At 41.9% G+C, this 22,201-nt stretch overlaps 2 protein-coding genes across 2 annotated transcripts; both read right to left on the bottom strand.

Annotated features, from left to right (window-relative positions):
* Positions 1-604: 604 nt before the first annotated feature.
* On the bottom strand, positions 605-6,566 carry LOC127566268 (putative nuclease HARBI1). Its single transcript, XM_052008291.1, is given in 5 exon segments — positions 605-980; positions 5,809-6,263; positions 6,313-6,357; positions 6,360-6,513; positions 6,553-6,566. Coding segments are annotated over 5 exon segments (1,044 nt in total).
* A 6,463-nt stretch (positions 6,567-13,029) lies between these two features.
* Positions 13,030-14,313, bottom strand: LOC117577272 (uncharacterized). Its single transcript, XM_034262256.2, has 4 exons — positions 14,125-14,313; positions 13,818-14,066; positions 13,672-13,747; positions 13,030-13,606 (listed from the first exon to the last, which is right to left on the bottom strand). The coding sequence occupies exons 1-4, from the start codon at positions 14,239-14,241 to the stop codon at positions 13,506-13,508; spliced, it is 543 nt and encodes a 180-aa protein (XP_034118147.2). The 5' UTR covers positions 14,242-14,313; the 3' UTR covers positions 13,030-13,505.
* Between the last annotated feature and the right edge of the window lie 7,888 nt (positions 14,314-22,201).

The raw sequence follows: 22,201 nt of genomic DNA, 5'->3' as shown, positions 1-22,201 counted from the left end.
AAAAAGTTGAAAAAAGAAATACTCCTGTATGGGCAAAAACGCCTGCTATGTATGAATTCTATGTATGCGTATACGTATCTACATGCTCGCCTATGTTTGTATGTTTGGTATCTGAGAAATTTTGCAACGAAGATTTTTGGTTTTCTTTTTTACTCTAATTATTTATTTAAAATCTGTTTCTTTGGACAATAATTAAATTTACGGAGGTAGCCTTGTCGATTAGCTTCTTACAAGAGATGGTTGGTGGGGTACTAGAGGGCTAATCATCATCCTTCATAGGCAGGTCGAGGGGGTGTTTTCTTCTAAGCCTCCTGACAGTTTGGCTGTTGTCCAGGATGTTGATGGCCAGTACGTTTGGGTGGTTATGGAGCCTGATGATGTAATTAGTGCTCACTTTTCGGATTTCATTTATCACCCAGGGAACCCTGAGTACCTCGTATATGGTGCTGTTGTCGTGATAGGGATGAGCGTTCGAGACCATTCTCAGAGCCTTATTTTGCAGCCTTTGTATATTTCTGCAACACTGGCAGTGCCCCAAAACTGGATGTCGTAGGTCCAGATTGGCTTAATATTTGTTTTATAAGCGAGCAGTTTACGTTTGCTTCTAAGTTTGGAGCGTCTTCCGATGAGCCATTGGAATTGCTTCAGCCTGCTTTCTCTTCCGTAGGATGGGTGTGCGCCATATTAACCGCCTGTCGAGCGTCATCCCCAGGTATTTTGACATGGGATTTTCGGGAATGTTATCCGCATTGAGGCTGACAGTTACCGTTGCGGAGTGCGAATGTAGATGTGCGTGGATTTCTTGGGGTTTACCGAGACGTTCCACCTCCGTAGCCAGGCCTAGATGGTGTTTGAGAATTGTAGGCATATCCGCTGTGTACAACGTGTACAGGAGAGGGCCTAGAACGCTGTCTTGTGGTACCCCGGCTTGGATTCCTTTCGTGGTGGATCGCGCATCTCCGTATCTAACGTAAAAGCATCTGTTGTCAAGGTAAGATTGAAGCAATACGTAGTGGGGTTGAGACAGGCTTCTCTTTAGTTTGAGCAGTAGCCCTGGGTGCCAGACTCTGTCGAAGGCTTGCTTCACGTCAAGCATTACGACTCCTCGAATGGGGTCTCCAGGCAATGGCCAAGAACTCCTCGAACGAGCTCTGCCCGAGCTTCAAAAGCTCATCCTTCAGCTGCTTTGCGGCTCTGTTGAATGCTTTTTTGTTTTGTTTTATATATATATACATATATATATATATATATACTTTATAGGGTCGAAGATGCCTCCTTCTACCTGTTACATACATTTCCTGCCGGCACAAAGTTATAATTCCCTTCTACCTGGTATAAAAATTCAAATATGGCCATGTCACAAGTAGAATTTCTTAAGCTAGCCTCTTCACTGATACCAAAGTTTGGCGGAAAGTCTGAGAATCCAAAAAGTTTCGCTGATGCTCTGAGTTTAGTGGATTCACTAAAAGGATCACATGAAATTGTAGCAGTCAGCCTAATAAAAACTAGATTCAAAGGCCATGTTCAAAATTTAATGAATAACGAACAAATCATAGCTTCAAAACAACATCATTGAAACTATGCCTGAAAATATAGTTAAGAATTTAACTTTAGTTGGAAAATGGTGCTTTGATGGAAGTACAGGGGAGTATAAGCAAAAGTTTTCAAACGGTGATTTGGACGAGAGAGGTACTTCTCTAACTGGTTACTCAAATAGATAACACAATAATTTGGAAAACCCCCGGCCATCATCGACTCGTTACTGTCGACCAATAAGATTTCAATTTAAGAAAGAGACCGCGAAAGTGTCGAAAGACGAAGCACAATATTTTGACGCAAAAATTAAACAATTAAAGCCAAAGCAATCAAGCATCTCTAATAAAAAAAAAAATATTACGCATAGCTTTCATCTTATAATGGTTGATGGAAATGTGTGCAACGCAATCAGCGAATCATCCTCGCAATATATATATACTTATATATACTTTTTACTTTTTACTTATATATACTTTTTACATATTTCATATAATCTAGAGGTCAAAATGTGGCAAGTACGCGATGAAGAAAAGAAGATTCAAGTATTGAACAGGAAAAAACACATTCAGGAGGAATTTTGCGAAAAAATTGGAATACTAGTGGACAAACCTAGAGATGGACGAGAGGATCTTCAAACGACGGAAATATCGCACGGGAATTCTTTTGTTATGCAGATTATCCGAAATAACAAGAATCGATGCATTTTTGATTCACAGATGTGCAACATTATTGCACTTATTAGAATCGATAGGAGAGCTTTCAGAGGAAGCTGCAAAGTCCAATAACAAGGAAATAAATAAATGTAGACTTCAACACAGTCGGAAAATATCTCGTACTTTAACAAACACAGGTGTCATGAACTATTTATTATTGCGTTCAGATCCATTTTCAACAGAACAGAGAAAACTTCCTAAAAAAGATAGGTCGAGTTTGCTTACATCTGTCTATGAATTACTTGATGATGCTTTATAATTTTTGTTTTATTAATATTTTATTTGTTGATTTTTATTTTTGTTTTTTAAGAATATGTATAACTACGAAAAATATCTTCCATTATTTCTTAATATATTACTTTTATCTATATAAATAACAAAATCTTAATAAATTAGATTAAACAAATATGTTTTTATAATTATGTATCGATTGTTCCTATGGGAGCTATAGGATATAGACGTTCGATATGTCCGATTTGTGTTGCTATATGCTTAGGCAAATTATGTATATTTTTGTTATAAATTTCAGCACGTTATGTCCATTATTAGTATTACAGACGCAGTAGGACATCTAAATTAGAGGTGGGCACGGGCCGGGCTTTTTTTCGTGGCCCGCGGGCTTACACAGGCCCGGAGCGGGTTCGGGCGGGCCCGGGCCTTATAATTAAGATTTGTACGGGCTTCGTGCGGGGCCCGGGCCTTAGAAAAAAGGCCCGGCCCGTAAAAACCCGAAATAGGCCCGTAAAAATTCCGAAGTAGGCCTGAAAACAATTTTGATTTGATCGAATTAGAAACCGCCATTTATCGCATTTTAATTGCTTATCGATGCTACTATCGATTTGGTTATACAATATTTTACTTGTTTGCACACCACTAATTAAAAATGGGCGGCCTATTGTGAAATAACCAAATCTGTGGGCCATGGTTTAAATGAAAAACGCACTAGGCTAAAGAGCAAAATTGTAGAAAAAATTTTATTTTTAAATAAAAATATGAAGTATATATATTCTTGATCAGCGTCAACAGCCGAGACGATCTAGCCATGTCCGTCTGTCCGTTTGAATCACTGAATTTCAGAGAGTATAAGAGATAGAACTATAATTTTTCGACAGCATTTGTTATATATGCACGCAGATCAAGTTTGTTTCAAATTTTTGCCACGCCCACTTCCGCTCCTCAAATCAACAAAAATTGAATAACAAGCGTATTTTTAAAGCTAGAGTTTTTGGTATATACAATAGCAACAATAGTATTAATGATTTCTGAAAATCTGGTTGCGGTCAGATAAAAATTGTGGAAGTTATTAAAGAAATAGTTTTGTATGGGCAAAAACGCTTACTTACTAGGGCTCTTAGTTGCTTTGGCCGACAATCTGGTATATTGTGCCGTCTATGGTATATTTTGAATGTGGTACTTTATCGATATAATAAATATACCGTTTGGTATATTTTTTGTTAAGCAAAAGCTATAAAGCACTATGGTGAATTTGACCCGTTTTTGTGGTCAGAATTAAAATTTTTGAAATTAACAAGATTTTTGAATGCAGGTTTCTTGTATAATGAAGGTTATTACTATAGAAAGGTATTTTAGAAAAGTGGGCGTGTCAACGCTCCCTTCCGACCACAGAAATCGAAAAAAAAAACGAATATCTAAGGCAATTTTCAAGTTAGAGATCCCAATTTGGGAACAAAGGATGAATGTCCTATTTCAAATGTCCTGCAAATTTGGTCCAAATCGTATAATAAATATAGAAGTTATTCAAGAAAAAAATTTTTTTTTTTTGTATAATTTCATAATTTTCATCAATTTCATTATTGTTATAAAAAAAATATGCATTGTCGTCTTCCCTTGCGTCGATATCATTTGCAGACTCATCTGCAGATTCAACCTCACAATTCAACAGCTGGATGACTTATACTGACAAAGCAAGTCTCTTGTGTTTTTGGATCCGCCTTTTATAGGATAATTAAATAAGTATATTCCTCATGTTAAAAATAAGTTTTGTATCGACGCCAGTTATTTATGTGAAAGCTTCACAATCTTGTTATCGTCTTGGCTTGATATTCGCCGTTTCTTCACATCAATTTTATACCCAGCCATAACTCAATATCAATTCGGCAGATAAAAAGAGAGACTGGTGCATATTCAGTGTCGCTGCAATAGCCTCTTTTTGATAATCCACTATTCGACTTATTGTGTGACTTAATAAGTCTTGCAAAGAACCTTTTGCTACGGTCTCCGTTACAATAATATTGTATTGTCTTACATGATGATAATTGGGATATATATTGGCTCTCCTGCATTTTGCTTCCTCTATAATTGCGCAATATTGGTCAGTTGTGAAACCTGAATCCAATCCAGATTCAAAGCCAACGCCTCTTCAGCAGAAGATCGCAAAGGTTTTACCACGGGCTTGCGGAGAGGTCGGCTGCTTGCCTTCTTTGAGCTCTTTTACCTTTTATATTGAATGCCATTTTTGGACGTCCCACTTTTTGTCTTTTTGTTTCCTCTCCTTTGGCTTCTTCTCTAGTTAAAGTAAGGCTCATGGAGCATTCCATCCAATTCGAATATCTGTTTTTAAACGTATCCAATTTCCTACAGCATTTTTGCCAATTCACCCATAAATTTGCAGAAAAAGTTTTGGCTTTATCTTTTAAATATTTTGAATTTTGTAATTTAATGATTTTTTGTGGGAGATATGCCAATTTTAAATTGCACCGCAAATTTAACATTTAACACAGCACGTGGTTTCCGCTTGCAACAGCTGACTTTAACAGCTGTTATTTTAACACTAAACTGTTGAATTAACATTTTAGGTATACAATATCGCGATTTGATCATTTCGCAACATGGTAACATTGAAAAAACAGAAATTTGAATACTTGCGAAAAATGAGTTTTGGCCACGAAAACGGGTCAAATTCAACATAGTGCAATGGTTGAATATATTATGATTTTATAAATATTTTGTTAAATACTTTTATATTGTTGATATTATGATTTTGTAAATATTTTGTTAAATAGAAAGAGATTTTACGCACAATTTTGTCATTTGCGACCATTACAGAAGCTAAATGGAGCGAGCTTGCCGGTGCATTGAACGCAATTGGGACTCCAATTAAAGATGTTGCGGGATGGAAAAAGGTATGAGTATCCCCAGAATTATGACAAACTAATATATTATAATATTACATTCCAGGTTTTGTGCGATTGGAAGGCCAATATTCGGCTACGGGCGGGGGTCCTTACTGCCAGCAACCGCTGACAGCCATGGAGGAGGACGTGACAAAGCTCTGCGGGCTTTTTGAGATGGTCGAGGGAGTTAGTGCTCTGGCATATGGAGCACCAACCACCATGATAGAAGAAGAGGTGGCTAAGGAAAAAGCTGAGGAGATAGCCACAAAGGAGGAGGAGGCGAACCGAGCCGCACAGCGAAAATTTGCCTCGAAAGCCTAAAACATTTCCAAAAAAATGAATAAATACATTTTAATAACTGCAATGAATAATTTTGTTTATATATTTTGTTATATTGGCAGAGATAGAGCAATTTCGTCGCGTACAGATGGTCCGTCATCATCATTCCTTCAATGTCGTTATTATTTATAGCCTGTTCAATATCCTCCAATTGAAAGTCGTCACTTATTGACAAATTCCGTCTTCTACATATGTTGTGCAAAGCACAGCATACGTTAATAATTTGGCAACAAAAAATAGGCTGATAGTTTAAGCATCGTTGTAAACAACGGAAACGGCATTTAAGAACACCAATTGTTCGTTCTATTATGTTTCTGGCTGCAGCATATCTTAAATTAAATCGATGCTGATGCGTCCCCATCTCTGCGCTCCTGTAGGGAGTTAACACAGAACTCTCCTGTGCGTAGCCAGAATCTGCCAAAACAAAATATTCATTTATTGTTCTCGACCTGGCGCTTGAATGATTCCAAATGAAAGAATCATGACAGGATCCGGGGTCCGTCGCATCAATAGCGATAATCTCCATATTATAGTTGCAAACCTGTAGGTAAAAGTAAAATCTTAACGTAACTATAATCAATTCTACTTACAACCATGGCGTTCATGCTGTAAAAACCCTTTCTGTTAAAAAAAAAACAGAGGCATTATTTACAGGTTTCACTATTTTTATATGAGTTCCATCCACGCAGGCGACTATTCTTGGCAGTTGATGTTTGCTAAAGAAGTATTCGCTAGATTTTCGTATTTGCTGGCTAGACATCTGAAGGCAAATTGTGACCTGACAAAGAAGCCTGAATGTTGAAATTTTGAATGTTGTAAATGTGACTCACGGGTCGTCAGACATATTAAAAGCACATGAATTACATCTTAATTGCTTAGATTTTCTTAAGTCAAATAACTTTGGCTTTCTTTTGGCTTCGAAAGATGCAATTGAAAATAAAAAAGGCATTTTTTCGCGTTGTTTGCTGCTGACCAAACCTCAAATCAGCTGTTTCGGCAGCAAGAAATGATGAGAAATTAAGCGTTTCGATAGCAAAACGATAACTAAAAACTTGTGAAAACCGGAGCACCTAAAAACGAAAATCTCGGTTTTGGTCCCAAAACGAAAACCGAAAGTGAACCGGAGCATGCCTGAAGAACAATATTTTTTCAGAAAATATATACAAACTTATACTTTTCTTTTTGGCTGGCAAAAATCCTCTATTGAACCCTCCCCGAGGCTGGGTAGGATCTGTATTATCTCATTGTCAACGGGTAGCAGATCTCTACTATACGTCGACGTTTCAGGTACTGCAGATCCTAGCTGAGGGCTCTGCTCCTTTTCGTTCAAGCATCTGTCTGAAGATAAGAAGCAGAATCCATGGTGCGAGGTGTCTGGCGGTCAGACTGAAAACGCTATGGGGGGCTCCCATGAACAAAGTTAGCCAATATGTCTCAATATGTGTCATCCGAGCTGGGATGTCAGCTCAAACATCGGTGGAACGCGTGACTGCTACCACCGGCGGGCACGGGGGGAGATTCTCTCTGCGTGTCGCCAGCGGTCACAGCTCTGATGCGGTGGGAGCAGGCCGTATCAGTTGTAACAACACTGCTACCAACAAAAACTCGAGGTTGGTGCGCGCGGGTGCTGTGGTCTTAAGCGACTCAGACCAAAAGAGCGCTGCGCCAATCCTTACGGTGGAGGGTGAACGTCTTCCTCTTCAGTCACCTCAGCCTATCGCCAGCACCTCCAATTTTGCGCAGCGGGGCACTGGGGGGCTGAAGGAGAAGGCCAAAAATAAGGCGGCGACCCGCATTCACGCAAGACTCAGTGGCGTAGCCAACCTGTCCGTCAAGGATCAGGAAAGGCTTCCCTGGGCCAACACGTGGATGCGGGAAAACCAAATTAGCCCCCTCCCAAATGACACTAAAGTGCAGACCGGTTCTACCGGCCCTGCCAACAATAAGGTGGAGTCCATGGCAAGCAAGCGCCAACGGTCCGTTGAGAGTCCCAAGCAAGGGGCCCCAGTGAGCAAAAGGCTGCGAGCACCTGGCTCCACCAACACGGACACGAACAAAACGAGACAGAGAGCAACGGTTGCTGAAACTGCCAGGTGGCATCTCGCCGTTGCTCTCATAGACAGAGGGGACCCTAACGGGAAAATGTCTGCAGAGCAGTGGCGCTTGACCCATAGTAAGCTGGTCGACGCACTGTTTGTCAGGATGGAGAATGACAGTCCAATGCCTACTTTCGAAGGCACTGGCTGGCTGAATGGTGTCAAGATCCTGACATGCATGGACGACCCAACATTGCTGTAGCTGAACGCGACCGTACCCAAACTGGACGGACTGTGGGAGGGGGCCAAGCTGGATGTGGTGGACAGGAATAATATTCCCTCCATGCCGAAGGCGAAAGTCCTTTTCCCCATAGTTATGCAGGGCGAGCGGGCGCTTCAGCTGCTTAAAAAGCAGAACCCGGCCATACCGACGAGTGATTGGTCCGTGCTGAAGGTTGATGAACCTTTGCCCAGTGGTGGGCAGCACGTGATCATTCAGATCAATAAGGAGGCCGAGGTTCTGCTATATAAACGCAATGGGAAGATGGCGTGGGGCTTAGGGAGCGTGTACCTTCGCCTCAAAAAACGTCATCCCAACGACCAGGACACACACACGCTGAGGTCAGGGGAGGTTGAGGCAGATCTCGGTCTTGAGAGCGTGACCGACGCCACCCAGCACCTCAGCTTGACTGATGAGACGGAGGAGGTGGGGGAGGAACTGTCCATGCAGACGGGCCCCCCCCCCGCGAGTTTGCTAACCTCTAATGAGTGTGCTGCAACTCAACCTCCATAAGTCCAAAACGGCTTCGGAGGAGCTACTCCTTGCCCTGGAGGAAGTGTCCGCCTACGCGGCTTTGGTCCAAGAACCGTGGATAGCGTCGGGCAACACGGTTGCTGGGCTAAAGTCGCTTAATTACGATCTGTACGTCCCGACATTGGTAAGTAGATCGAGAACTGCCATTCTTGTAAAAAAGGGTCTAAAAGCTCATCTACTACCTAATTACAGCAATGACGATCTAACCGTGGTGGTGCTGGAGAGCCGTGAAGGATGTTTGCTGCTGGCATCCTGCTATATGGCCCACGACAAGCCGGCTCCACCTGACGAGCTGCGGAGGCTGGTGGACATGGTCTGCTCCTCCAATAAGCATATTATAATCGGAACGGACGCCAACGCCCACCATAGCGTCTGGGGAAGTCCCGACATTAACGACAGGGGTGAGTCAGTTCTGGATTTTATCCTCAACCATAAGCTTTAGACTAGCCAACAGAGGTGAGGTATCTACCTATGTAGGTCCCACCTCTAGTAATGTGCTGGACTTAACGATTGCGACTGAGTGTACCAATGTAGAAGAGTGGAGGGTCCTGGATAGATCCTCCTTCTCGGATCATAAGTACATTCAATTTTACCATTCCTTTTAACAGGGTACCTGCGGCTCAGCCGTTCAGAAATCCCCGCAATACTAAATGGGCGAAATTCTTTAGCCTTGTTTCCAAGTCTCTTGGTCCGCCGGGTAACATCAACTCGGTACAGGACCTAGAAACAAATGTCAATGTCCTCTCAGCAGGACTACTTTCCGCGTTTCGCCAATCCTGTAGGCCCTCAAGACCGACGAGAAGATCGAAGCCACCCTGGTGGAACCCAGATCTCTCATCGCCACGTGGGGAGCTACTAGCATGTTTCAACTTGCTAAGAAGGCGGACAGCGAATACGTCTGGGACGAGTACAGGTCTCTCCTGAAGTCCTACAAGAAGATCCGATCCGATCTTCTAAAAGATCTTCATGAAGAACCTTTTCCTCAGACCTGGACAATATTAAAGACACCTCCAGACTGAGGAAGTCGGGCAATGGAGTGTGGATGTATTGGAATGGAAAACAGTGACTGGCAGCTCTTTCCTAGTCTCCTACAATAAAATAATTTGGGCTATCGACTCCTTTCCGAAGGTCAGGTCGCCCGGTCTCGGTGGACTTTCGCCAGCAATGCTGCAAGTCAGCAAGCCTACGATTGTTCCGTGGCTATCGGGAATCTATTCGGCGTGCCTCACATGGGGTCATATCCCCACTCTTTGGAGGACATCGAAAGTCCTTTTCCTGGCCAAGGCGGGCAAATGCAGTCATGTAGTCCCAAATGACTTCCGGCCTATGAGGCTAACCTCTTTCATGCTAAAAACTTTGGAAAAGCTACTTGATTTGCACATCAGAAGCAACTCAATGCATCTGTTGACCCCAAATCAGCATGCGTATACTAAGGGCAAGTCCATTGAGACTGCTTTCCATGCTCTAGTAGCCTCCATCGAAAGAGCAGACCACTCTAAGGAATTTGCCTTGGGTGCATTTCTAGATATTTCAGGCGCCTTCAATAACTTCACTATTGACGCTATTATGAAGGGCCTTACTTCAGTAAACACGGCTCCAGCGATCCACAGGTGGGTCAACCACCTTCTTTGCGACAGGCGGGTGGTGGCTACGTGGGGTGATACGGCCATTACAAAGGAAGTGCGAGGTGACACGCCCCAGGGTGGGGTTCTCTCGCCTCTCCTTTGGAATTTGGTCGTAAATGGCCTACTTCAAAAATCTACTAGACGGGCCTCCAAGTTAATTGCATATGCCGATGACATAAGCATTTTTATAACTGGGAAATGCCCAACCACCCTCAGTTTTGTAATGGAACTTACTTTACGGGAAGTTAAAGCATGGGCCGAAGCAGCCGGACTCACCATTAACGCGGACAAAACGGACCTTATCCTCTTCACGAAGAGGTATAAGGAACCTGCGTGGTCCCCCCTAAAAATAGGCTGCACTATGCTAAAGCCGAGCCAGGCAGTAAAATACCTAAGTGTGGTATTGGACAGCAAACTGTCATGGAAGCTCAACGCGTTAGAAAAAATATGCGAAAAATATGCTTAGTTGCACTTGGAGCCTCTCTCCTAATCTAATGGGGTCGAAGATGGAGGAAGGAGTCGGAGCAGCCGTATACTGCCCGGACTCGGTCTCCATTGACTCCCTGACCATTGCAGCATCTTCCAGGCGGAAGTTTTTGACATTGGCAAGGCTGCATAAGTGGCTCGGGGTTTACAGCGCAATCACAACTCAATTAATATCTTTGTTGACAGCCAGGCTGCAATAAGATCAATGCACTCTGATGTGGTCAAGTCCAAAGTTGTCTTGGATAGCAGAAGAGCAATGGAGTCGCCGAACGCATCTGCAGTCGTGCGTATCTATTGTATCCCAAGCCACCAGGGCATCGATGACAACGAGATCGCAGACACTCTCGCCAATTCTGTTCTGATATCCCTGCGAACTCTACGCAGGGAAATTGAGGTGCGCTCTAAACTTCAGTGGGACGCGAGCTGGCGCAATGCCAACTCGTGCAAAACTGCAAGGCTGATGTGTGCTTCTACTAATAAACACTTAACCAAATTCGTCATGCAGCTTTTAAGGAAAGACTGCAGGCTAATGCTAGGCATTTTAACTGGTCACTGTCAGCTGTCCATGCTGTAAAGCAACGAGCCCGGGGTTAAGGAAACACTTGAGCATCTTCTCTGTAGATGCCCAGCGTTATCCCGACTCCGGCCGTGCCATAACGATCTTCGCAACGTTTCACGGCAACCTCCTAGGATGCTGCTGGCTTTTGCTAAAAGTGCATCCATACTGTGCGACTTCTGAGATAAAGATACGCTCCACCGGTACAGCTAAAGACCTCCACTGGTCTATGCTTTGCCCCGTACAGGGGTACCCGGTCCCACCTAAAACCTAAAACTTATACTTTTCTCTTAATTATAAGCCGATGTAAAACAATTATTATTATTTATTTCAGGAATATTATCTAATTCTAAATGCCAAACTGTCTAGAATTGGGGTGGGTTGTATGCGCCAATTATTATTATTGTTTGTCGCCGCTCGAATTAGTTACCGATTAAGTAAATTTACTTGATCGGTATCCAGGCAACACCACGAGGAGGCTATTGCAAGTGCAATGGGGTCATCAAATGACCTTCGAGTCGATTTGAGATTATTTATAAATCTCCATGCTCCCCGCCTAATCTAATTATTTGTGTTTATTTACGTTACCCCACATATACGGGCTGACAATCTTGGCTTTGAGGACTCTGCGATTAATAAGGCTACTTAGATTTTTATTTTTAAGATTTTATAATTTCTACTTTTCAAGTGCTTTTCAGCTTCTCACCAAATAGCTTTTTCCGTTAGTGGAGTGCCATTTACGAGGCCATATAGTTCGAGTTATGGAAGGAGAATTTGACGGCATTGAGGTTGCCCAAAATAACACACATATACAAACATATGTGTGAGAAGTTTTTGGCGGCAGGCTTCAATGTGAAGTGGAACGACGTGAGGACCAAGTTGGACAATTTGACCAAAAAATATAAGTCAGAAGTATAAATCAAATTTATTGAGTTACAGTATATTTATAAAAAAGAAATTAAATTAAGAAACGAGGTCCAACTGGCGGTGCGCCATCGCAGTGGCAACATTTTGCCAAGGTGCACAAAATTTTGTCAGCGATGAAGTCTATAAATTTTGTCGAATGCATCCTCGATAGCAACCTTCAATAGTAATTCTTAACTGTTCTTTTTAGATCCGGATGAGAGTGGGAGAGATTCATGTCGTCTATCCTCAATCGTCGGCGCAGGCAGTCCAGTCCTGCGCTAGCTGAACCGTGTGACTCGAATGATTCGTATTCGAGTAATTCTAACATCAACCTTTTTGGAGTTGATAATGAAGGTAGTATTCGATCGTCTCATGGTCGAGGACGCAAACAGGCGGACCGCTATTCTTGAGCGCCTTGGCAACACTCGTCTAAAATTAATGGAGCAATTTGTCCTAGCAGTGGAGGGAAAAAGACTCTATTTAAAAGAGTGAATGGAGGAATATTGTAAATTAAATTTTTTGATTTTTCAAATATTTTGGTTTTGAAAATATTATTATAAGAAATTACCAGCATTCATTGCTGGCATTACTTGTGCGGCAATTTTTGCTTTGTGTTAAGCAAAAGCTACAATGGTTGAAAATATTATAATTTTGTAAATTTGTTTTTTCAATACTTTTATATTGTTGATATTATGATTTTGTAAATATTTTGATAAATAACATACTCTTACATATATTGCTGATATTATGATTTTGTTAATATAATTTTGTTAAATATTATGATTTTGTAAATACTATTCTGAAAATAATAAAAATTTGAAATAAATGCGTTAAACACAAATTCTAAATATCTTAATTATTTATTGTTTGCAATGTAGGATGAAATTTCTGTTCGAATTGGTTCAGCGTCGCTATCGAAATCACTTGTTTCATGTCGTATGATTTCTCGAGCTGTTGTGGTTCATCGGGGCTTGGCTCCAAAATTCCCGGAATATCAATGTTTTTACGTTTCGTGAAATTATGTAAAATACAACTACTATTACGATTATCGAGTCCTTTTCCAATTCGTCGAAATCGAGCTTTCAAATGGCCGAAAGCTTTTCCGATTTGGCTAAAGTGTAATTGAAAGCCTTCATAGTTTCATTCTCAGTAGTTGAAAAAGCATATGGCTTCATTACTTGACTCGAAAATTTGAAAGCCGAATCGCCAATCACCACAACAGGCACATCAACTCCCGAAATAATGCGCGACTTATTCTTCAAAAGTGTCGACTCATCATAAAGAAATCTGTATCTAAAATTACATTTAACATCAATATACAAATGCAAAAATTAGTATCACTCAATAATTTCATAGTGCATCAACCATTGCTAACAATATACATAGTTGAGTACCAGCCTTTGTAATTAAAATAGTCAGCTGTATCAGTTGCACATGGATGAATATTAATGTGACAGCCATCTAAAAAATTCTTTCATTAATAAAATTCCATGAAAACTATAATTCTACTCTATACTACTACTCACCAATCGCGAATTGTGGGAAGCCAAATTCTTCAAAGCCTTTAACACATTCCTCCAGTTTTGTTTGCGTGAGGAAGTTCTGCGGGATGGAAGTCGGATGACAGAACTCTACAGGTCTCATGGAAAAATTCTAGCAATAATTTGCAGACCATTGCTTTCGACACACCAAAGAACGTGCCCACTGTCCGATAATTCGCAGAAGATCCTAAGGTATATATTGTGATTGCAACCCGCTTATCGAGAGGAATGGCCTTTCCGAATGCGGTGTCTTTTTGGGCCAATCCACAAAGGCGTTCCACAAGGATGCCAAACTCCTCCCTATTCATTCCAAAATGTTCTACAAAAAAAGATTCGTTGCTTCCAGGAACATCGCGCTCCCAAAAGCACCCATGCCGTTGCTAAAAAGTAAATGTAAATGTAAGTAAATATTACATTGCTGCCAGTAATTCTACTTACATAGGCCCAAACCGATGGCGATTTCTTTAATATTGGCAATGGCCTATACTCCGTTAATTTTCCCTCCAATTCGACAAAATCCTCATCAAAGTCTTGCAATTTAAGATAATTTTCCATTTTTAAATGCGCGTGCTGTTATTTGCAATTAAAGAAGATTTGGTTTCTCATAGCGCACTCACTATCCGCAGCTTTGCCTTTTTAGCAAGTTCCTTCGAGATGTCAGTTGCCTGACATCCGACCACACTTTACGCCCTTCGCAATTTTTGAATCGGGGCAACAGACCCGCAGCAAATCCGGCAAGTAGTCCATCAGCAAAAAAAGAAGGTTATGCATTACCAAAAACATAACAACTCGGCATCGCGCACCTGCTTATAATTATTGTCACTACGTTCCTTTGTAAGTGTGTCGATTTTCAGTTGGTTTTCCTTTTTCTTTTACGCAACGTATACATATGTGAAGCTTGAGTCGAATGTCTTTGGATGTGGGTCAGGTGATTGCGTAAAACTAAACCACCACAGGGAATACAAGTCGTACGCCCGTCGTCGTTCTTCAGCCAGGAAAATTTTTCCAGCCAGCGTATTGCATTTGAGATACACAAATCTATATGATTTCTTTACCTACTTGTCCATTTCGCACAATTTATTTTCGCACACTTTGAGGCACAACAATCACCGCCAAATTTAAAAGCACATGTGAAAGTTACCATACCAATACACTTGTTTAGAGCCACCATACCAGCGGAAAAATTTAGTTTCGATCTGGCTCTTTTTGATTTCAGACATTAATCACTTTTAGAATTGCAAAAAAAATGCAATAATAAAAAAATTAATTCGTTTTTTTTTTTTAATTTAAAATATTTTGTATCGCTATTAGCAAAAAAGAGCCAAATTCAATAAAAATGGGCTAAAGAGAGAACAAAAAAAAAAGAGCCAGTTTTGCCTCAAAAGAGCCAAATCTAATAATAGCCTATTTCCACTGCACCAAAAAACTTTGGTTCTTTTCCGTTCAGGTCGAATGTTACGTTCCCCCATGTGAAAACCCATAAGAAATAAAAGTCGGTTTGAACGTAAAAGAACTGAGTGGCAGTGGAAATACGCTATAATAGACAACAAGAGGCGAAATCAAAACGTGTATCGGTGTATCGAGCTTGGAACCTGGTAAAGTGGTAATAGCTCGCTGTTAATTTGAACAAATTTCTTTTAATGCCGCTGTCTCTGATGTTCAATTTGAGCGTCGAAAACCCTCAGAGGAGAATATTACCACTATCCATACAATACATAGATGCGTAAATTCATACAAAAAAAACCTATCTTTAAAAACATTATTATTCCGACCCCAGTCGGCCCGAGCGCGATTTATTCGCCGCGCGATTTATTCACCCCGCGATCTTTTCGCGTACGATTTATTCCCGCGTGACTTATTCGCTCAGCGATTTTTTCGCGCGCGATTTATTCGCCTCGCGATTTTTTCGCGCACGATTTATTCGCGTCGCTGCCGCTGCGATTTTTTCACGCCGCGATTTATTCGCCCCGCGATTATTCGCGCTGCTGCCTCCGCGATTTATTCGCGCAGCGATTTTTTTAAGTTACCAACTGTGGCCATCCAAATATTGTGTTTGCTCTGGTCATACGCAGAAATAGCCAGGTTAACCTAATTAAATCTAAATTAAGGAATGCATTCTAATCATAGGGTAAAGTGTTAATTTCAAGCAAAAGATATACTCTTTTAATTTGTATTTTAATATAGAGAAACGGATTGCGAATGATGGGAAAATGCTGTGTCGAATATGAAGTGCCTGTAAAATATCTGCAGATGATACATACATTTGTTTTCAGTTATTTTTGAAATTTTTTTAAAATTTGTAAGCTTTTTTCTCCATTCTTTCCGTCAAAAACAGCTTTTTTTGTTGGTTAAAAGTTGGTAGAACTGCGTAGCGTACGTACTACGCACACACTCAGTTCAGTCGCAAATCAAATGCGGAACGATAAACGAGCGTATGCGTGTATGTATCTACATAATCGCATATATTAGTATGTGTATGTATATGAAGTTTTTCTACGTGCAGTTGCCTCGCTGACAAGCAGATAGCGCACGTCAATTTTGTTTTGCCTGTTCGTGCCTTCGACTCTTCGTACCTATACATACATATATTGGCAATTTACCGCCAACGAAAATCAAAGTGCGTTGGTTCTATTCGTAATGTGTTGGCGGGTGTAGAAATTATACTAAAATTATACTTTTTTTTAATTATTAGCCGATGAAAAACAATTATTATTTATTTCAGGAATATTATCTAATTCTAAATGCCAAACTGTCTAGAATTTGGGTGGGTTGTATGCGTGTGTAGCTTTTTTTTTTTTTTTTTTTTTTTTTTACTCAATCTATATATTTTATTCAAACAGTTGTCCATTATATATAATACATATATATAGTTGTGTGTTTTTTAAATTTAGACTAAGTCTGTTATTGCGCCATTCTACTGTCCCCCTGGGACTACCAATAAAGTATTACTTCAGGAGGGAGTAGAGCCTTAACGGCTCGCATCAGAGTTACGCACTTTTTCTTGGCGTCTGAGCTCCCTCATGACAGTGCTTGCCATTTTTTCCACCGCATCCCAATTATCGGCGTTTGCCAACATTAATGGCACCATCCTATCTGGAGATAGGGACTCGCCCAACACCTCTTCGGCTTCTCTTCTTTCCCTTTCAAACCTGGGGCAGGCGAAGATGATGTGTCCCGCGTCTTCCGTGACGCCTACTCCACACCTTGGCATGATGGATCGTCAGCGTGCCCAAAGCGATGAAGATATGCTCGGAAACACCCGTGTCCACTAAGGAACTGCGTCAGATAGAAGTTTGTTTGGCCATGTCTTCTATCTACCCACGCTTCGACCGATGGAATCAGTTTCCATGTCCATCTTCCCTTGGGAGCTTCGGTCCACCGTTGTTGCCACTCGATCAGCATGATCTGACGGCTTGTGAGGTGATTTCCTGTGCAGTATTTTCTGCTGATCTCGGTGACCAGCAGATCGAACGGAGTGATGCCCGCTATCACGTGCGCTGCTTCCCCAGAGACTGTGCGAAACGCACTGGCAACTCTAATAGCGCAGAGTCTGTAGAGTGCTCCCACTTCTTTAATGAATGTCTTTTTAGTCGTAGCCGCAGCCCATATGGGTGCTGCGTACGTTGTGATCGACCTCACCACTCCAGTCAGTAGGCGTCTCCGTAGTTGCTTCGGTCCTCTGGTGTTAGGCATTATGCGAGCAAGCGCAATACACGCCACTGAGGCTTTTTGGGCCTATGTAGCTCAAGTGGTCCTTAAACGAGAGCCTCCTGTCTAGCATAACTCCCAGGTACTTAAGTGCAGGCCTTGAGCAAATACTTGTGCTTCCCACAATTATGCTAGCGGTCTCCACCATTTTCCTGGAGCTTATCAGGACTGCCTCCGTTTTGTGCTCGGCTAGGCTAAGGCCTGCGTCTGCTAGCCATCTCTCCGCCGTTTTTATTGCTGTATTAGCGCTGTTTTCAACTTCGTGCTTATGCTTGGCGACTGCCACGATCGCGATGTCATCAGCGAAGCCTACAATCTTAACCCCTTCCGGCAAATCAAGTCTCAGTATTCCGTCGTACATTAAGTTCCACAGCGTCGGACCAAGAACTGAGCCTTGTGGAACCCCTCCAGTAACTACTTGGTTGACGCTTCCGTGGTTGGTCCGGTAGCGTAGTGACCTTCCTTCGAGGTAACTGCCTATTATGCGGACGATGTGCGGCTTAATGTTCCTTTGGATCAGGCATTGCATGATTCTCCCCCAGTTGGCGGAGTTAAAAGCGTTCTTGACATCTAGAGTGACCACTAGGCAATACTGCTTGGTATCCCAGAGCCACCGCTTACCCTCTATTGCTGTGGCTGCTATGTGTGAGACCACCTGTACCGCTTGTTGTGTGGAGTGTGCCTTTCTGAAACCAAATTGATATGGTGAAAGACCTCCTTTGATGTCAACCTCGGCTTCCAGTCGCGTGCAAATAACGCGTTCGAGTACCTTGCCTACGATGTCCAGCAGACAGATTGGCCGGTAAGCTGAAGGGTCATCCGGTGGTTTGCTTCCTTTTGGAATAAGGACCAGGTCCTGTTTTTTCCATCGAATGGGAAATCTCCCCTCCCTGAAGCACGAGTTGAACACCGTACTGAAATATGCCGGTTTCAGCTCCATTGCTCTTTTGACAATGGCACTCGGGATGCCATCTGGTCCAGGGGATTTACCAGGTTTTATCCTGTGCGCCGCTGCTAAGACCTCTCTATCCGAGACTTCGTCAAACTGAATACTGTTCCAGTCAGCAAGTCCTGCAACCTCATTGTTGTCGTTTCGGGCTGGTTGCTGTGGGAACAGATGAGACACTATTTTCCTCAAAAGTTCTGGGCACTTCGGGCTTGGCGATGAGAAGGCATTCAACTTCGCCATCGTAATCTTGTAGGCCGATCCCCAAGGGTCCTGTTCGGCTTGGTCACACAGCTCCAGGAAGAGTCGCTTCTTGCTTGCTTTAATTAGACCTTTCAGTGTTCGCTTTTTTGTCTTTAGCTCGAGCAATTGCGAAGACGCGTCTGGATTTCCGCGTTTGAGGGCTCTCTGAAGAGATCTTCGTGCCTGACAGCATTCTCTCCGAGCCACTGCAATCTCGTTAGTCCACCAGTACACCGACTGATGCTTTGCTCCGTTCCCGACCTTCTTCATTGAGGCATTGCATGCTCGTGTCAACTGAGACATGATCTGTTTGGTCATGTCAGTCGCCGTGCCGCTAAGTTGCAACCCTTGCATCATATGCTCGAACATGTCGATGTCAAGAGTGTTCTCTCGGTACCTGGTTACTCTCGGAACTGCCGCAACTTCGGGTCTTTTCGTTATATCAGTAATGACGGCTTGGTGATCGCTGTAGGTGAAGTCCCTACAGACCTTCCAGGAGGCTCTTGGAGCCAGGCTATTGCTAAGGAAGGTCAGGTCGATAATGGATCCTGCGTTCCCTCTGCTGAATGTGTGCTCACCGCCCCTATTTAAAAGGGAAACGTCCAAAGCAGCAAATGCCTCTAAAACCGCACGTCCTCTCTGGTTTGTGACTAAGCTGCCCCACTCCGTTGCCCAAGCATTCAAGTCACCCCCAATGAGGCATGGGCATTTATCTCTGGCATCCATTACCAGCTTGTCCAAAATGGACAGATAGTCCTCCATGCTAAGCGATGGGGCAAGGTAGCAACTATAAACGTATAGTGTATCTATCTTTGCCCTGACAAACCCTGACTCCATCTTGGTTTCCATCAGCTGTAGCGGGCGCTGTCCGCAGGTCCACACTACTGCCTTGCGCAACTTGTCTCCAGCCCACGTATTGGGAGATTTTATGCGGTATGGTTCGCTCAGAATGGCGTGTGTAGCTTGCCCGTGTGCATTTGTAAACACATTGCAAGAGTTGTTGTTGCAACTACCAGTGAATGGCACGCGCCAATTATTATTTTTGTTTGTTGACAGTTTATTATGTACATATGTACATACATATATGTACATATATGGAAAGCAAAGTGATTGGCACGCGCAAACATTTTGTTGTTTTTTTGTCTATTTTCTTTTGCATTATTCAACCGCGCTTTTCTTACTCTTTCTAATTTGACTGCGTGTGGTAAGACTTGCGTCGATTTTGAGAGCGATAAATTGCTTGCGTTTTTTTAATTTAGAAAATATTAAAACGGTTAATTTAATAAAAAAAAATGTCAAGAAAAGTGGGTTGACTTGCAACATTGATTCATGCCAGCGAAGCTATAGGGATAGCTCAGAGCACTTTTCTGTCCGTTTGTTCCGCTTCCCGAAAAATGAAAGTCTCCTTCGCAAATGAGTTTAAAAATGTAAATTGGACGAGGGATTCAACACACATTTTGAGTCGAAGTATTAAGGAAGTAAAAAATAAAAAGCAGGGGAGTTACAGTCCAGTGACCGACGGAGTCTTTCGAGAAAATTCTGGAAGATGTTAGAAATACTTACGAATAAAACGACTGTGTTGTGTGGAGAACAGAATAAGACCGACTATTTTGTCAGTGACAATTTATTACAAAAAGTACGACACGTGTGTATGTATCAGTGTATGTCAAAATCTATGTATATGAGTGTATTATCGTCAGAGTTGCATGGAGTAGGCTTGGAGTTGCCGGATCTGCGTTATTCCATGTGGCCGGAGAGAGGGGCAAGTTAACTGGGGCCTTGCCGACTCTGCGTTTAGTAGAAGAGGCAGAGGCAGTAGCCATACATTCAGCTATAACCTACACCCAAGGGAGACGCGGCAGATTCGTGATATGCAGCGACAGCCTATCATCGCTAGAAGCAGTTCGAAAAAATTGAAAACAGATATCCAACGATCTGCAACATCAGAGATGCATTAATACAAAGGCCTACGAAGCTGGGTGCCCAGCCACAAGGGTATAAAATCAACTCGCGGACGCTGCAGCTAAGTTAACAACAATATCTCCAACCATAACGGTTATCCCATCGAACCGGAAGGACATAAGGAGAGCCCTTTCCAACTATCTAAATCACATCAGGATCGATGGCTGGGCATCCTTCCATCATGGATACAAAAAAGTAAATCCCAACTTGGAGATGGTTCGGTACCCTTCAAACTGCAGCCGGCCCAAATCTACCCTCTTCGTTCGTCTCCGTATTGGACACTGCAAAGCCACACACAGCCACCTCCTCTCGGGTGAAGACCGGCCTAACTGCCAACTTTGCGGACAAGTCCTGTCTACCACCCACTTGTTAGACACCTGCCCAAGATTAGCAAGTATTAGGAAACGCCATTTTCCAAATTCTCTTACATCATCCCATCTCGAAATATCTATTCCCAATATTAATAAGATCTATAAATTTTTCAAAGAATGCAACTACTCCCAAATTTAAATTGTAATGAAAAAAACAGAGCTGAAGGCCTTGTTGTTAGTGCTCGCCGCGATAACTAGCTTTAATATTATTTTGTATTATTGCTAATTTCGTAAAATAAAAATAAATAAATAATAATGATAATAACTTTTGCGACAATTGCCTAAGAAAAGAGCAAAACGAAATGCATTATAGGAACAAATACTGGTTAACCATTGAAGAACTAAATAAAAAGAAAAGAAAGAATAATATGTATACGAAGAAAATAAGGCTGCTAGAAATGAAATTAAGAAATGAAAAAGTAAGAAAACTGAAATATTTAAAATATAAAAAAAGTGACAGCAATCTATTTGGAATTCTCGACAAGAAAGGACTATCAGAGAATTCAAACACATTTTGCAAGATGTTAATAAAGGGCAATAAAAACAAAGTGGGAAGATAAAGAAAGACTAATAGCTCAAAGCATTAATTTTTATTCAGCTAAGGCGTATTCATTTATGAGGGATGATCTTAAATTGAATATCCCATCGAAATGGGCACCAATCAAAAATATGACTCCGGGTCTGAATGACCACTTAATAAATGCATTGAAAAAAATATTTTCAAAAATGGATGATGTTGATGCCAGATGATGGCAGGAGTGACCACTCAAAACAGCTGACAGTGTGGTCGCGATCGATTGATATCGATAGCGACAAAGTTAGTATACTGTGCGTGTGACCTTGTCACGCGCGCAGTCACACTGATCTAGTTTATCCTCATGTTGGTCACCCTGCCCACTTTTTAGTGCTTTTTCCTGATAACATATGTTCTACTATTCTGACCGGCACAACAAGTGTATTTTTTTCAAGTGTGCAATAAAAGTAATTGTAAAGTTTACAATTCTACAATAATTCGAAAGTGCAAGTGTTATTATTTATCTGGAAGACGCCCCCCTACACAGATGACAACAGTAAGAATGCCGTATTATTGCTTGAGATGTCAATACGGAAAGGGGAAGGTTTTGTGGACGATGGCTATGAAAAATTAGGAGAACTATGCAAGCAGATTTGCGTTTTTATGGTGCGAGGCCTTTATGCCAATTGGAAATTTGTTTTAAGCTGTTTAGCTACATCCACTGGACTGTCAGCCATATAATTAAAAGAACTTATTAACAAAAATATAATT

Source organism: Drosophila albomicans, unplaced genomic scaffold, assembly GCF_009650485.2.
Source record: "Drosophila albomicans strain 15112-1751.03 unplaced genomic scaffold, ASM965048v2 utg000114l_pilon, whole genome shotgun sequence".
Taxonomy (NCBI): Eukaryota; Metazoa; Arthropoda; class Insecta; order Diptera; family Drosophilidae; genus Drosophila; species Drosophila albomicans.
Note: the sequence above shows the minus strand (reverse complement) of the source record. Positions and strands in the feature narration are given on the sequence as shown.